At 54.9% G+C, this 17,096-nt stretch overlaps 1 protein-coding gene across 2 annotated transcripts; it reads right to left on the reverse strand.

Moving 5' to 3' along the window:
- Nucleotides 1–169: 169 nt before the first annotated feature.
- TCN2 (transcobalamin 2) lies at nucleotides 170–16,477 on the reverse strand. 2 transcript variants are annotated; one of them, XM_006069804.4, is made up of 9 exons: nucleotides 15,927–16,474; nucleotides 12,462–12,654; nucleotides 11,554–11,723; nucleotides 8,599–8,760; nucleotides 7,290–7,462; nucleotides 6,980–7,166; nucleotides 5,229–5,400; nucleotides 2,858–2,973; nucleotides 170–715 (listed from the first exon to the last, which is right to left on the reverse strand). In XM_006069804.4, exons 1-9 carry the CDS (start codon nucleotides 15,988–15,990, stop codon nucleotides 654–656), a joined length of 1,299 nt encoding a protein of 432 aa, XP_006069866.3. In that variant the 5' UTR covers nucleotides 15,991–16,474; the 3' UTR covers nucleotides 170–653. The 2 variants fall into 2 exon arrangements, 1 of the variants encoding a protein (XP_006069866.3); XR_006640124.1 differs by lacking the exon at nucleotides 170–715 and adding an exon at nucleotides 3,176–4,861 and having other exon boundaries at nucleotides 15,927–16,477.
- Between the last annotated feature and the right edge of the window lie 619 nt (nucleotides 16,478–17,096).

Raw genomic sequence — 17,096 nt, forward strand, 5'->3', positions numbered from 1 at the left:
AGCAAGTACACACCCCTAAACAGGAATCTGCGTGACCAACACCAGCCTCGGCCCCCTAGGACCCAGAAGGATGCTCACTCACCCTCCTCTGCTGCCCACGGGGCTGTCCCCCCTCCTCTGCTCCCGGCACCCGCACTGACTCCGAGCTCAAGGCATCAGGACGCTGGGCCACGTGCACAGCCAACTCTTTAATCATTCTGGAGGTGGGCTGAGAGCTCTGCAGAAGCCCTCACCAGCCGCTACAACGCAGCCGGCTTTGGGGCGGCAGCCTGGACGACGGAGTGGAGAGCTGGGGTCAGGGCCGCAGGGCTGTCCTCGAGGGACCCCCATCGCAGAGCGAGCGGTACTCACGAGGCGGCCGGGGAGGGGTCCGAGACGTTTACGCCCTCCAGCCTGTGAGTGACCTTCACGGGACACCCGCAGGGCCAGGTGGGACCAGACCCAGGCAGACAGACCTCCTGGCGGAGGTGCTGGGCTCCCTGCTCCAGGTGGGCGGTGGTTTAGGACCCCCGCAGGGCTGGCGGCTGTGGGATCCGGGGACAAGTGTGCAAGAGAAGGCAGCAGGATCAGGCGTGTGCCCATTACCGGGGTGTCTGGAAGGAGGGCGGGAGACAGGAAGTGTGGGAGGCAGCGGCGTGGGTGAGCCCGGGGGGCTACCAGCCAACCAGCCTCAGCTCGATGGTCTCTCCATCCTTGGGTCTGTAGTCAGCAATACCTGCAGAAATAGGTTGGGGGGTGGGGGTTAACAGGGCAGAGTGTACCTCATCCTGACCTCACCTTCTAGACCCGTGCCCTGTAAAATGGGCTCAGGGCTCGGTGGTGGGAAACCCAGGTTCTGTGCAGAGCCAGTCTGGAGACTCCGAACTCAGTGTGACCTCAGGGTCGCTGAGACCCACAGGCTCACTTTGCAATGGGGTACCCCCCAGGGAGGTGGGAGGGCATGAGATGGCACCCTAATAACCATCATGGGGCCAAAGGAACCAGAGACCCTGACAACACTGATGGGCGGGGTCACTGTCTTCACGGTCCCCCCAAGGGGCCATCCAGAAGAGGGACCTGCTCGGGAGGTCTGGGGAGAAGCAGGACCATGAGTGAAGTCAGCCTTCACTCACGAGGCACCATCCAGGCTCCAGCAGACTCCCGGGTTCAAGCCCCAGCTCTGTACTCATAGGGGTGTGATTCTGGGCAGGTTATGTAACCTCTCCGAGCACTGGTGCTCCCATTTTTAAAATGAGGGTAGTAATGATATCAACAACCCGGCCCTCCTTTTTTCCCCAGGGGAGTGGGCTTCCTGCTGGACCGGGGGGCCGGGTGAGGGAGGTAGAGGACACCACCGCCCACATCTGCCTTGTGGCTGAGTCCATCAGGCTCTCCCCCTCGGCTACCTCCTCAATCCAGCCTTTATCGGTAATAGAGGCCAGATCCGGTCTCTCCATCTGTAGCCTCTTGGTTTTATTTCTCAATTTTTCCAGAAGCCAGGCAGGGAGAAAGATGGCTTTTTACTGGGCTCCCTCAGTCAGTCCCACCTTCTGTAAAGCACTTGGCCCAATCCCCTGGCACATGGCAAGTGCCCCCTAGAAGTCCCAGATACCAGGAGCGGGGACAGATGATCCTTAAGAGTTTGTCCAGTGACAGGGCTGATGCTCAGGGATGCTATGATGGCGTGGGGCGTTAAAACTGGAGACGCGCTAAAGGCCCAGCGGGAGTCGATAAGCTGCGGTCCACCCATTCCACTCCACACTGGGCCTGGGCCCTGACTGGCAAGCCAGGCTTGCAACGGTCCCTTCTCTCTAGCCAGTGATGGGCGCAGAGGGGCGTCTCCTGGCAACAGGGAAGGGTCTAGGAACGCGCCTGAATCCCAAGTCTGCCTTCAGGATGCCAGGAGACGTGTGCTGGGCAATTCACAGACAAGTTTCCTGCCTCACAAAAGGGAGCAGCCCCGGGAAGACACAGAGCAGCCTCTCTGGAGGAGGAAGCCAGCAAAGAGAGGAGGAGGGTCGCGGGGAGGTGGGGCTGGGCCTGAAATCCTTACTCCCACTGGAATCTGGTCACAGGAGCCAAGAGATGAGCCAATGAAAGCTGCATCGTGGAAGCTAGTTCGTGTCACATTACTGTTCCTTGCAGCCCAAAGCACCCTGCTGGATGATATAGTCTATGTGGCTATTACAAAGAAAGGGGAAGATCTACATATACTCGCATAGAAAGATGGCTACCATATGTTAAGGATGAAAAAGATAAACTGCAAAACCGTGTATCGAGTTGTGCCATTCAATACGCCAGCCATTAGCCACATGTATCTACTGAGCACTGGAAAGGGACCAAAAAAAGATGCAAAATATGTCATCAATAATTTTGCGTTGATTACATCTTGGAATGATATTGGATGTACTGGATTAAATAAGATGTATTGTTAATGTTAGTTTGATCAACTACAGAATTTAGGATTACACGTGACGAGGCTCACATTTTTTTTTCCTATGGGACAGCACTGCTATAGAGTATGGCTTCATTTTTACGAAAAAACAAACGTACATATTTTTTAAAATTACCTGGAAGAAAATACACCAGAAGTTTAAAAAAAAAAAAAAAAAGTTAATCGCTAGGTAGTGGATTGTGGGCAATTTTAAATTTCTTCTTTTTTGCCTATCTGCTTTCCGAGAGTTGCCACAGTGACATACACAAAAATTCTTAAGAATACAGTTAAATGTATTATATGCAAGCTTGAGTGTCAGCGGTGACCTGAGGCTGAGCACCAGGAAGGTTCTGGGGGAAAGCTGGGGTGAGTTGACGAAGCCTGGGTTCTGAGACAGGGCTGGGCTGGGGAACACGTGCGCAGGGGGCTGGCCACCAGACTCACCTTGCTGCAAGGGGGTGTCAGGATCTCGGAGGACCTGCCAGAACTCACGTTCCCCAGCCTTTCTCCCCAGCACGGAAGTCAGGAAGGGGCCGGACAGGGAGGCCTGTGTTCTAAACCTACCAAAGGGACAAAGAGAAAGAAAAGGTGACTTTTGCTCCCGTCGACCCAAGGGCAGAAGCTGAACCACTCACAGAAAGCAAAGCCTGCCCTCACTTTCAGGGCAGTGCTGGCCAAGCCCTTCCTGGGCAGCCTCCCCAGGCGCCCTTCCTCCACGCCTCCTCTCCAGCCCCCCAGACACCTCCCACTCTGGGGGCTGACCTTGCAGTGGGGTGAGAATCAGAAGCTGCCCACACCCAGAGTGAGGCCAACAGGAGGAAGAAGTAGAGCAGGTGAGACAGAGGCAGAGACACCGGTGGCGTTTTCGTGGCTCAGTTGTTGTTTAGTCGCTAAGTCGTGTCAGGCTCTTTGGGGATTCCATGGACTGTAACTCGCAAGGCTCCTCTGTCCATGGCATCTCCCAGGCAAGAGTACTAGAGTGGGTTGCCATTTCCTCCTCCAGGGGATCTTCCCGACCCAGAGATCGAACCCGAGTCTCCTGCATTGGCAGGCGGGTTTTTTTAACCACTGAGCCACCAGGGAAGCCCCCTCTGTGGCTCAGGGGCACCCCCATTCTCTCAGCTGGGCTGCTCAGTCTTCCCTCCGAGTCTACACACCCCATGCTGCCTGCTACTAGAGAGGCTTGGATTAGATTCCTGGCCTTTGCAACCAAGACACTCCATACCACCCCTTCCTGAGTATGGACACGGCTGCCAAAATGACTCTCTTCAAATGCCGTGGCGGTCCTCTCTCCTTATCAGTAGCATTGGCCTTGGAGAGGGAAGGTTTTCATAGTTTTAAGAAACAGAAATGCCCTCAGGGTGACCTGGTCAAAGGGAAGGTTTTAGGGAGCAGCCCGTACCCAGGTTTCGGGGGCCACGTGGCTGCCCAGAGCGCTGCTGGCCTGCCTCGCTCCATTGCTCTCTCCCCTCTTTCTGTCTCTTCCTCGCCGCCTGTCTCTCTTCCTCTCTCTCCTTCCAGAGTCCGGCTTTCTCTGCCATGCACTCATGTGCCTCAAACATGCCTCCCTTCTGGCCCCTGAACCCAGCTCAGGCACCCTCTCTACCACCAAGAGAATCATTTCTCAGATTGGTATCCCTGACATTTTCTCAGAGGTCCTGCAGTTCTGAATAAAACTGTCCAAGTTGGGACTTCCCTGGTGGTCCGTGGTTGAGACTCTTCGCTTACACTGCAAGGGAGTGTGGGTTCGACTCTGCTATGGAAACTAAGATCCCACATGCCGTGGTGTGGCCAAAAAAAAAAGTTCAATTTTTTTTTTCCATTTTGACGACAATGTCCAAACACGACCTTGGTAATCCCAGGTGGCTCAGTGATAAGGAATTTGCCTGACAATTGCAGGAGATGTAAGAGATGCGGCTTCGATCCCTGCATTAGGAAGATCCCCTAGAGAAGGAAATGGCAACCCACTCCAGTATTCTTGCCTGAGAAATCCCACGGACAGAGGAGCCTGGCGGGCTACCGTCCATGGGGTCGCCAAAGAGTCGGACACGCCCGAGCGACTGAGTATGCACGTCCGCTAGGTGATCCCAGGGCCTGCCAAGGGCACCCGGTGTGTGTGGGCCCAGCGGTGCGGCCATCAGTGCGCTGCAGGCCGTGGGGTCCGCTGGGAGGCACTCATCCTCTGGGCCGATCCCCGCCGGGGACCCCTCCCATCTTATTCAGGTGTGGACATGGCGGGGCCCAGAGCAGCGCTCTGGAAACACTCATCTCAGATCCATCCCATCTCAGGGTGAGAAGCAAGAGGAAGGCCCTTGTCCCACCGCACTCTGCAGAAGGCTTGGCCAGGTGACTCCTTCATCACAGGGATCGGACCAGGATCGTTTGATACTAAAAAGTCTCATCCTTCTGAAAGCTAGCCTGTGTTGAGCGCTTACTAAGTGCGTGACCCTGCGCACAAAAAGCATGTGTTAATACCACGTCCTGTCTGTGCCCTCATGCCCTAGCTCCCGAACGGGCCCTGGCGGGTGGGAGGTGAGGGGCACCATGCCGTCCTCATGAGCTGCAGGGAAGGCATCTGGCCTGGTCCCCAGGTGGAGAGCGCAGAGCTGGGATTCAAGGGTCTGCCTTGGGAGCCTGCTCTCCCAACCCTGACGCCTGTTTCCACCACAGCATGGGGGCGTCGGGGGCACAGCAGGTGGGAGAAAGCCTGGGCCTCTCCCGAGGGAGCCCTGTCTCCATCCCCTGCCTCACTGAGTCCTGTTTCAGGGGATGCCAGGTCGGGTCAGGCGAGGGCCGGGAGGTGGGGAGGTCTCACCTGAATCTTCCATGCTCCTGGGCATTCTTCAGAACGTCTTCCAGGGAGGAGCCGGCAGGGACAGAGACAGAGTGTCTGTATGAAGGGGAGATGCTGGAGACCTTCAGCAAGACGTCAATGAACTTCGGGACTTGGGCCTGTGGCGGGGTCTCTGGAGCCGGTTCCAACAGGGCTGTGCCGGGGAGAGGGGAAGGGGCAGCCACTCTGAGGGTAGGGGGCCAGGCCTTAGTCCTCCTTTCTTCCCAGGAAGACACTGCAGCCCATTGGGACCTCCTCCTTCCCCTGGGCCCCCTCCCCATCAATACCACCACCAATATCACCCAGCTGCTTTCCCAGCCTCCCCAGCCCCTCAGCTCCCACATCCCCCACCACCCAAGCTCAGGCCCCTCACTGGTTTCTCTGCTCCAGTGTCCCCCTCCCACCTACCTGCCCCCCCAGCAGCCCCGGGGGTTGTTAACTAGAACATACATCTGTTCATGTCATCTCCGTTACCTCTGAGGGATCCCCTCCTTTTCATCCTCCTGCCTTCCTGCCACTCCAGCTCATCCTCCCAGACCCTACGCTGCAGTGACACCCTCCTCCCAATTCCAGACTGTACGCCTCTGAGCCTTTGCCCTTGATGCCCCCTCCCCACTCTGCCTTCCCCCTCTCTTCTCCACTGGCAAATCCCACCCACCAACCCTAGTTCCTCCCTCAGATGAAGCCCTGATTCAGGCAGCTAACTTCATAATTCAGGGAGTCATTATGAGGTATGGGAGCTAATCAAAATGTTAGCTGGGGAGCTAATGTCTCTCCCCATCCATCCATCCATCCATCTATTCATCCATCTATTCATCCATCCATCCATCCATCTATTCATCCATCCATCCATCCATCTATTCATCCATCCATCCATCTATTCATTCATCCATCCATCCATTCACCCATCCATCCATCCATCCATCTATTAATCCATCCATCCATTCACCCATCCACCCATCCATCCATCTATTCACCCATCCATCCATCCATCTTTTCATTCATCCATCCATCCATTCACCCATCCATCCATCCATCCATCTATTCATCCATCCATCCATCATCTATTCATCCATCCATCCATCCATCTATTAATCCATCCATCCATTCACCCATCCATCCATCCATCTATTCACCCATCCATCCATCCATCCATTCACCCATCCATCCATCCATTCACCCATCCATCCATCCATCCATCTATTCACCCATCCATCCATCCATCCATCTATTCATCCATCCATCCATCTATTCACCCATCCATCCACCCACCCACCCATCCATCTATGCACCCATCCATCTATTCATCCATCCATCTATCCATCCATCTATTCACCCATCCATCCACCCACCCATCCATCCATCTATGCACCCATCCATCCATCCATCTATTCATCCAGCCATCCATCCATCCATCTATGCACCCATCCATCCATCTATCCATCCATCCATCCATCCATTCATTCATTCATTCAAACATTTCTGTACTGGGCATCACACAAGGGGCTGAAGAGTCACAGCAGGCCCAGAGCTCACCGTTTGGGGTCTCCCTCCCCATACTGAGCGTCTAGAACCTGTGAAGGCATCTTAGCTGCAGGTGTGTCCCATGCACACCAGCAAACCCCCGCTGATTCAGCAAATCAAGATGGAGCAAGATCCCCCCCACCCCCACTGGGACAGGGCGACTTCGATGCAGATTGAAAAGAGTGGGGCTTCTGTGAAAAGCCAGCTACCTCTTGGAGCCTGGCAGTCTGGGGAGATGAGATCCACATAGCTCTTCTGGTTCAGGATGGGCAGCAGCTGAGAGATCATGAGAGGGTTCTGGAAGGTCTTGTGCTGTAGGCTGGCCTGCAGAGCAGCCTTGGCTTTGAGGCAGGCCGTGCCCAGCTCCACCGAGGGCCTGAGGGAACCCATCAGCAACTGGGGACAGAATGGGGAAGAGAAGGAGGAGGTGGGTCAGAGGGGCCAGGTCTTCCAGCCCCTGGCTGGTCCACTTCCCTCCAGCCACTAGGGTAGAGCATGGCCCCGGAGTCTCTTCCCCACCTGCAAAGCCAGAGGGGTGCTGTAGACATTCCCGAAGTAGCCCTCTGGGGTCTGGGCCTTCAGGATCTTCTCTTGCACTCTCTTGAGGGCCAGGTTGATCCGGTTTCTCTGCTTGGGGTTGAGGTTGGACAGCTCCAGACAGGAGAAGGCCATGCCTGCCATGGCCATGGTGTCTGCAGGGGACAAAGTGATGTCTTTGCTTTTTCCTACACTGCCTAGGTTTGTCATAGCTTTTTTTCCAAGGAGCAAGCATCTTTTAATTTCGTGGTTGGGGAAACTAAGTTTCCAAAAGCTGTGTGGTATGGCCCCCCCACCCCCAAAAAACAAAAAACCACAAATGAACAAACAAAAAAACTCTCCTGGTGATTCTAAAGTGCACGCAGGTTTGCAAGCGAGTGGTGTAGGATAAGGTCCTCTTGACCCTCCCTCCCCCAGTCTCTCTCACTGACCTCTATCTGGTGACTGACCATCCCAGTTTGCCATCCTGGAAACTGGGCAGACTGGGCTGAGTTGTTCCCCCTAGCTGGTGGAAACTTTAAAATGCTGCTCTGACCCTATTGCTCCCCTTCCTCCAGCCCTCCTGGGGCTGCCCATTACCCCGAGGTCCTTCCCTGGGCTGACCCTGCTTAGCTCTGTCCCTGTTAGTGGGAGATGCATCAGGGCAAGAGAGGGCCCTGGAGACCCACGTCACACAGGAAGGAAGCAGATCTGGAATCCAGGTCTCAGGCCTCCTGGTTCATTTTTGGTTGTTTTGTCCCTTCCCAGCTTATTCGATGAGAACATCATAGCTGTGTGTCCAGCACTTTCTCCATGCTGGGCGCCATGCTATATCCTTTACTTATTAGATATCTCCTTGCATGAGGCAGGGCGCTCAGGGCCGGTGCACTGGGACAACCCTGAGGGATGGGTTGGGGAGGGAGGTGGGAGGGGGATTCAGGATGGGGACACATGTACACCTGTGGCTGATTCATGTCAATGTATGGCAAAACCCACTACAATATTGTAATTAGTCTCCAATTAAAATTAATTAATTAAAAAACCCAGACATCTCTTACTGAGATGCTGCTGGGGGGGTTATTTTACCAGAGAAGCTGAGCTAGAAAGGCCAGCTGAGCTGTCCGGGGTGCCCTGCAGTAAGAGTGTGGTGGAGGATGGAGGGAGGAGAGTTGACTCACAGACCCTGCACCACAACGAGCCCTCACCGTTCCGCGTCCTAATGGACCCGAGAGGAGGGGTCCCAAGGAAAGGTGAGCCTGGTGCCAGGGGCTGCAGGGGCGCCAGCCTGGCCTTCTGGGTGCGGCCCACTCACCCACAGAGACGTGGTCCTGCAGAAGATGCGGCTTGTGTTCCACGGCATACAGGAGCTTGCCCACCACACTGTCATGGACTCGCTTCTGGTGGACACACAGGGCCAGGATGCCCAGGCCATACTGGTAGTAGCTGGTGCGGGGGTGGCCCTGGTGGTTGTGCCCTGGGAGCAAGAAAACCATGGGGTGGGAGCGTCACGCTTGCCCCTCCCAGCAACCAGCCGCCCGCCAGCACCAGCTTCCCAACACCCTCCTTTGGGTGGTGAAAGTGAAAGTCGCTTAGTCGTGTCCAACTCTTTGCAACCCCATAGACTATACCCTCCATGGAATTCTCCAGGCCAGAATACTGGAGTGGGCAGGCTTTCCCTTTTCCAGGGATCTTCCCAACCCAGGGATCGAACCGGGGTCTCCTGCATTGCGGGCGGATTCTTTATCAACTGAGCTATCAGGGACCCTTCTTTTCTTCACCCGCTTGACTCATACTTGCTGAGACACCACTGAGTGTCAGGCGCTGTGCCCGGAGGCATGAACGGTGATGACAGACCAGGCACAGCGCAGCCAGGGCTAGCTGAGGACTTGCTCAAACCCAGCCCAGGCAGCGACATGTCAGTATGCGGCTGGCTGTTCTCGTTTTCCGAACAAAAGTTTGCCTTCTCCCTGGGCCCCCAGAAGCAGGGGAATAACAAGTCTGGGTGAGATCGATTGCTGCTTCTTTAGGGGAAAAACCAGCCTGTGTTGTTTAGCAAGCCACTTTAACTTTTTGGGTGTCCAAGTAGAAATCTGGTGTGGCAGTTTTTCTTAGAAGCCATAGGAAAGAAGATTTCCCTAGGGGTTGTGGTGGTTTCTATAAAGAAAACTGAGCACCAAAGAACTGATGCTTTTGAACTGTGGTGTTGGAGAAGACCCTTGGACTGCAAGGACATCCAACCAGTCCATCCTAAAGGAGATCAGTCCTGAATATTCATTGGAAGGACTGATGCTGAAGCTGAAACTCCAACACTTTGGCCATCTGATGCGAAGGACTGATTCATTTGAAAAGACCCTGATGCTGGGAAAGATTGAAGGCGGGAGGAGAAGGAAAAGACAGAGAATGAGATGATTAGATGGCATCACCGACCCAATGGACATGAGTTTGACTAAACTCCAGGAGTTGTTGATGGACAGGGAAGCCTGGCGTGCTGCAGTCCATTGGGTCACAAAGAGTGGGACACGACTGAGCGACTGAACTGAACTGAACTGCAGTGGGGTGGGGTCTGCCTGGGGAGGGAGGAAATGCTGAGTGCTGCCCTCTGCTGGTGGTGTGTGGGCACAACCTCACCTCTGCCTCAGGGATGGGTAATTGCTCTCCCACCTGAATTCTCTCTGTGAATTCTGAGCTGCTGAGAGGGCTGGCTGCCACGCTCATGAGACCATGATTATAACTGAATTGTGTACTGAGGTCCAAGGGGCTGAATAACAGAGGCCTCTGAATAGTTGGGGAGCCCAGGCAGGATTCTCTGAGGCAGTGATCCAGGGGAGGGAGGGAGAGAGGCAGAGGCCTATAGGAGTGATCTAGAAGTGGAAGGAAACCTTCCAGATAGGGGGTTCCCTGGATCTGTCAAGACCCTGGTTTGCAAGGTGAGCTGAGAGATATGGCCGGGGTGACCGGAGCCCACAGAGGGGCGGACGAGTGGGTGGGCAGGGTCTGCAGAGAAATGGGCAGACAGACTGAGCCTGAGGGCTGTGAGCACAGCAGCGAGCAGCTCCTGCAGGGTTTACGCAGCACTATGCTATGCTATGCTAAGTCACTTCAGTCGTGTCTGACTCTGTGTGACCCCATAGACAGCAGCCCACCAGGCTTCCCTGTCCCCGGGATTCTCCAGGCAAGAACACTGGAGTGGGTTGCCATTTCCTTCTCCAAACGTAGCACTAACAGGATCAAAAGTATATTTAGTTTATTAAAAAAAATTTTTTGGGGGCTGCACCTCGTGGTATGTGAGACCATAGTTCCTCAGTTCAGGTCAGTTCAGTCCGCTCAGTCGTGTCCAACTCTTTGTGACCCCATGAATCGCAGCGCACCAGGCCTCCCTGTCCTTCACCAACTCCCGCAGTTTACCCAAACTCATGTCCATTGAGATGGTGATGCCATCCAGCCATCTCATCCTCCTCCTGCCCCCAATCCCTCCCAGCATCAGTCTTTTCCAATGAGTCAACTCTTCACATGAGGTGTTGGGAGTTTCAGCTTCAGCATCAGTCCTTCCAATGAACACCCAGGACTGATCTCCTTTAGGATGGGCTGGTTGGATCTCCTTGCAGTCCATGGGACTCTCAAGAGTCTTCTCCAACACCACAGTTCAAAAGCATCAATTCTTCAGCACTCAGCCTTCTTCACAGTCCAACTCTCACATCCATACATGACTACTGGAAAAACCATAGCCTTGACTAGATGGACCTTTGTTGACAAAGTAATGTCTCTGCGTTTTAATATGCTGGCTAGGTTGGTCATAACTTTTCTTCCAAGGAGTAAGCGTCTTTTAATTTCACGGCTGCAGTCACCATCTGCAGTGATTATGTGCCTCCTCTATTGGAAAGTGGAGTTTCAACCGCTGGGCTGCTGGGGCAGTCCCTAGGTTTATGCTTTAAATGCTCACTCTGTGTGGGCCGGGTTGAGTCAGGAGGCAGGAGAGGAAGCAGAGGGAGGCTAAGGAGTAAGGAGGCTGGGCAGTTGTCCAAAGGAGGATAATCAGACCAAGCTTGGTGGCTGAGCAGCAGGACTTGCCAACAGAATGCATGCAGGATGCAGGAAAGGCTTGATTAAGGATGCCCCCTGGAGCAGGCCCAAGCCTCGATAAATATCAAGACAGGCAGAGCGGAGGGCAGGAAAGAGGCCTGAGGAGAAAACCCAAAGCTCTGATGTGCACGTTCCATGATGCTGTCCGATGCGCCCTCCCCACCCCTGGCAGCCCGCGCCTCCTCACCGATGGCCCTCTTCTCGTCCTCCAGGAACCGCTTCAGCTGGGAGACCAGCCTGTCCCCCTTGCGGCCTCCGATGAACTCGCAGTTGGCCCGGAGAGCCAGCAGGTAGAGGGCCAGCTGGCCCATGGAGGGCTTGGCCTCGGAGTCACTGTCATCCTTGTTGGAGGCAGGCCTAGGACCAAGCCAGGGAACAACACTTTTGTGAGAAAGGGCCTTCCTGGTGAGCCTGCCTTGGGGCACTCTCCCTGCCAACATGACAAACTGGAGAAAAAAAAATCCTAGCGGTTGGAAAGTTTCTGAGACCTGACGGAAGCAGATGTAGTCAGCGATGTAAGTTGTGAGGTGTACATCACACATATTTCATAAAAATGACAAGTTGAACTCAAGGACAAACTCTGAGAGCTCTTGAGTCCAAGTGACCTGTCTGCCCCCCCATTGTGGCCAAGCTTCCCCTGCAGCCTCCCTTTCTTCCTCTCCTCGCCCTGCGTCCACTTCCCAAGAGGGAGTCCAAGCAGGAGACACTCTCTGATGGTCCTGACCCTTCGCCCCTCATTCCAACTCCCAAGCTGGACCTCAGGACAAGCCCCTCCCCCCTTAATAGCCCCTGGAAAGGGAGCGCAGATAGTCCGATGCTGCCGCTGGGCTCAGTGTGAAAGAGTGCGGCCATGGATTAGTGATGTCTGCCTCAGTCGGGCAGAGGGCGGTACAGAGGCCGCACAAGGGCCCTGGATTGGTATCTCCAATACGGTCAGATCAACCCCACTCCACAGATGGAGAGAGGCCCAGAGGAGGTGAAACTTGCCCTAAGGTCTCCCAACAAAGCAGCGACAGGCCCAGACCGGAGCGCGGGTCTCCTGCCTCCTAGGATGAGGGGCTGCCCCGGAGAAAGGAGGAGAGAGCATGGCCGGACCTCAGGAGGCTCTGCTGGTAGCTGAGCTTGAGGCTGTGCAGGTAGTGGGCCTCCTTGGCCCCAGCCTGCAGGCTCGAGAGGCGCAGGCCCACGTAGATACTGGGGTTCAGCTGCTCCGGGGAGAGCCGGTCCATCCAGGGCAAGAGGCGCTGGCCCAGCCTCTCCACCAGCGTGCTGTCCACCTCGGTTATCTCTTAGGAAAGAGAAGAGGCCAAGTGAGGGGGCAGGGCCAGGCCACAGCAGCACCTTATCAAGGTATTTTCCAGGGAATAAACATCCCCACCTTTATGGCCACAGGCCACACACCCGACTGGTATAAGGGAGTCTGGTTGTTAACAAGAGGCAGCCAGTATCCCGAGAGAGTGGCTGGAGTGGGCCAGGAAAGAGGTGGTAGGCCCAGGGCAGAAGCGGGTACCAGACAGCCACTCTGCCCATCAGAGACTGGCCAAGCCTGGTTCCCCAGGCACCGCGCCCCACCCGCCTTGGTCCTCACGCCAGCCCTGCCTGCGATGTAGGTGCTGGGAGCAAAGAGAAAACAGAAGTTCAAAGCTGTGGGCGTGTCCCACCCATTTACATAAACTTCAGCCCACGTGGGAACAGGTTACAGATCCAGTTTTTAAAACATAAATAGATTCACAGATGTAGAAAACAAAACTAAAGTTACCGTGGGGAAAAGGGGAGAGAGGGATAAACTGGAAGATTGGGACTGACATGCACACACTGAAAAAGTGAAAACGTTAGTCACTCAGTCGTGTCCAACTCTTTGCAACCCCATGGACTGTAGCCCGCCAGGCTCCTCTGTCCCTGGGATTCTCCAGGCAAGAATACTGGAGTGGGTTGTCATTCCCTTCTCTAGGGGATCTTCCTGACCCAGGGATCTCACCCAAGTCTCGTGCACTGCAGGCAGATTCTTTACCATCTGAGCCACCAGGGAAGCCCATGTACATACTACTCTCTCTATATATATATAAAACAGATAACTAAGTAAGGACTTACTGTATAGCACAGGGAACTTTACTCAATAGTCTGTAATGATCTATATGGTAAAAAAAATCTTAAAAAAAAAGTGGACATAGGTATACATATAATTCATTAACTTCGCTGTACAGCAGAAATTAACACAATATTGTACATCAACTATATTCCAATTACAAAAAAAAAAAACAACACTGCAGGCTGCCCGCTGGCTCACTGGGGCGGTCTGATGAACTTCCTCGGGGGCAGGTCTCAGAATAATGCTTTTCCTGCCACCTGAGTTTAGGTGAGAAGGACCTGAGATTGGGAGCTAAACTGCTGGAAAGCCATCGTCATTGTCTGCAGCCATTTATCTGTGTGCTTTGGGACTCACCCACGAGGGAAGCAGAAGCCTCAGGGGTATTTCCCAGTTCCAGCAGACAGGAGTTGGCCTCCCTCGGGGACGGGACCTGGGCTGAGCAGGTGGCCTTGGACTTTTCCCGGCTACTTCCTCCTAATTGGTTAATGGTGGCTCAGATGGTAAAGCATCTGCCTGCAATGCAGGAGACCCAGGTTCCATCCCTGGGTCAGGAAGATCCCCTGGAGGAGGGGAATGGCAACCCACTCCAGTATTCTTGCTTGGAGGATCCCATGGACAGAGAGGCCTGGTGGGCTACAGTCCATGGTTTCCAAAAGACATGACTGAGCGACTGCGATTTCACTTTCTTTCCTCCTAATTGCAGTGGGGATTCCAGCTGCTGGGCAGTACCCCCCACCTGCCCCCACCCCCAAGAATGGAGCAAAGGAACTTGAGGGGAGGGTGCTTCTCTTTTCCTTGCTCTTTCTCTCTGGCTTTCTGTGTGTCCACCGCCATTTCTATAGGAATTTCTCTCTCTTTCTCTCTGGATCTATCTCATTCTCTCCATTTTTCCGCCAGTCTGTCTGCCTATCGGTCCTTCCACAGTTCTCTTTTCCTCTCCCTCTTCTTCAAACCGGAGAGGGAGCCCCTGCCCCGAGCCAGGGCTCCAACCTCCAGCTCTGGGATTAGAGAGACAGGAAGAGAAGCTGGTGCTCTAAAGAGAGGCAGGTAAACCCGATTCAGTCTCAGCAGGAAGGAGCCGGGCAGATTCCCCCGGGGCAATAAAAGTGAGCCTGGGTGAGCGCGCTGCCCTCTGGGCCTGGGGTTCACAGGGCCGCCCAGCTCTGCCAGCTGAGGACTGGCTCTGACAATGGGAGCTCCATGCAGGAGCTGGTGCTGGCATCCCTGTCATATTCACAACCACACGGGGCTTGAAGCTGGCAGAGCAGAAATGCTTGCGTCACACCAGGAAGAAGGCCGGGGAGCATTCTCAACCCCTTTTACAAGTGAGGGAATGAGACTGGGGGCGACTAAATGGCCTGGCAGCAGTGGGCTGTACCCCCAAACCCAGCCCAGCACTCTAAAGGGGTCAAGCCTATGGATGAATTGTTGAAAGGCTCATACCCAACAGAGGGTCCTGGGTCACCCCTGGGGACTGTCTGGACAGGAATCAAGAGCCAAGGGCTTGAGAGGTAAGAGACTCCTGTTGCCCGGGGAAGACCCTGACCTGGAGTTCTCAGAACCGAGTTCCAGCCAAGTCCTGGAAAGCCATGGTGCCTTGGGCAGGCAGGTCACCTGGTCCCTATGACCCTTGACCGCTTCATCTGTCACCCGGACACAAGTGAGCCTGCCTCTCGGTTTTTCCATGAGTAACAAGAGATCCTGCTGCTGGGTGCCTCCCTTCCTGCCTCTGTTTCCTGCGGGGCTCCAGGGCGTCAGCAGCCCTGAACCTGTGTGCTCTGACTCCCAGACAGGCCCTGAGAGGCCCCCGGGGGAGCAGGCAGGCCCCTGGATGTGGAGTGCAAAGCTAATGCCTCAGCGTCCTCACACCCCAGGTCTCCACCTGCTCACTTTCCCTCTGTCTGGGGTGGCCCCCCCTGCCCCCCACACTCCTCTCCTCGCCGCCACCAGCGCCTTTTCCTCCTTTGGGTCTCAGTTCCTGCATTGCCTCCTGGTCCTCGGAAATCCCACCCTTTCTCCCTGAATTGGCGGCACCCAGCTCTCTCCCTCCAGGCCAGGGGCTTCCTTTGGCCACAGCCCCCAAGTCCAGCACTGACTCGCCTCTTGACCACTGTCCCTTTCACTAGAACAGAAGCTCTATCTAGCTGGGGCAGGGCTGGGACCCCTTTCTTGCTCCCTGTTTTTTCCCCAAAGCCTAGTCCCACACTTGGCATAGTGAAGGCTCGGTCAACGTAATCAACAAATGACTGATGTCATGGAAGCGATCTTGTCTGGTAGCAAGTCAGACGTAGAGTTCATCTCAACACAGCGCGCTAAACGCGTTGAGGTTCAGGGAAGTCCAAACTGCCGTGGGAGCCCCGAGGGGCGGCTAAGTCACCCCCCAACATACATCCGAGCCTTGGTTTCTCCCCTTGTATAATGAGGGGCTGGGACAAGATGGTCCTCTCTCCAGGTTAGATCCAGTTACTCACCGCAGATGTGGGCTAGCGCTCCCAGGCCCCCCAGCAGGAAGAGGAGGGCCCCGAGGTGCCCCATGGCAGGAGCAGGGGCTGGACAGCAGGCGGGGAGCGGGACAGGCTCCTAGGGCTGGCCGGGTAGAGAGAGGCTCTCCTGACCACAGTGGTCACTGCTCCGAAAGAGGCAGCTTCCTGTCACTGATTAATCCCTCCACGCCCGGCAGCACACTGCTAAGTCAGCGGAGGGAAAAGGGAAAAGGTCTGTAGCTGAGGGGAAAGGGAGGCCAAAGAACAGGGGAAGGAAGGGCAGAGCTGCGCAGGCCTTCCTGGAGGCGGGGGCAGGGGCGAGTGCGGCCATCCACACTTTCCCCTCTGCCCGAAGAGCCCTGGACGCGGGTGCAGAACGTCTGACTGCTGAGTCTGTCCAGCCACGCCTGTCTGTATGCCCTCGGCCGTTCCCGCAGTAGACAGGCACGGCTGGGGTGCCTACCTGCTACCCCTCCCAGAAGGAGCCCCTGAAACTGCCCACCCCGGCCTGGGACAGGAGAGCGGGACTGGGAGCTGGGACAGTCACGTGAGCAGTCAGCTGTTCTCTGCCCGCCTGCTCAGAGGGGGCGCGGCTACTGAACCCGGACCAGACCGCCCAGTTTTCTCAACCAACCGGAAAGATGGGTGCCTCCTGGGAGACAAAACAAAGCAATTTAGGGAGCGAGATTTAATCATTAGACACACGAAGCCACGGTTAGCAGGGCCACTTGCAAGGACTAGGAAAGTCACCTAGAAATAGTCTCTGCGAGGAGAGGAGAGAACAAAGGCTTCCCCGTCCACCAAGCCCCACAGAAGAATCTGTGTCCAAGAGTTAGCTCTGGAGGTGCTATGTTACCTTGGCCTCTCTGAGTCTGAAATGGTTTCTCTTATGTGAGTCAAAAGGGTTGGAGGAGACCATTCTAATTAAGCTCCCTTCCAGCTCAACCTTAGACCTTAAAACATCTTTAATCACTTGCAAATACAATTTTTTTCTACAATCATTTTATTGGTAATTGCCGTGGTTCATTTTTTCAAGATAATCTGGTTTTGTGCCTGACTTCTCACAAGCCAATAAGTACAGACATAAATAAATACAGATATGTGCATCTGTTTGTTTACGGAAGTACTTTGCAAATATAGAATTAGACTGTCTAGTGC

Source organism: Bubalus bubalis, chromosome 17, assembly GCF_019923935.1.
Source record: "Bubalus bubalis isolate 160015118507 breed Murrah chromosome 17, NDDB_SH_1, whole genome shotgun sequence".
Classification (NCBI taxonomy): Eukaryota; Metazoa; Chordata; class Mammalia; order Artiodactyla; family Bovidae; genus Bubalus; species Bubalus bubalis.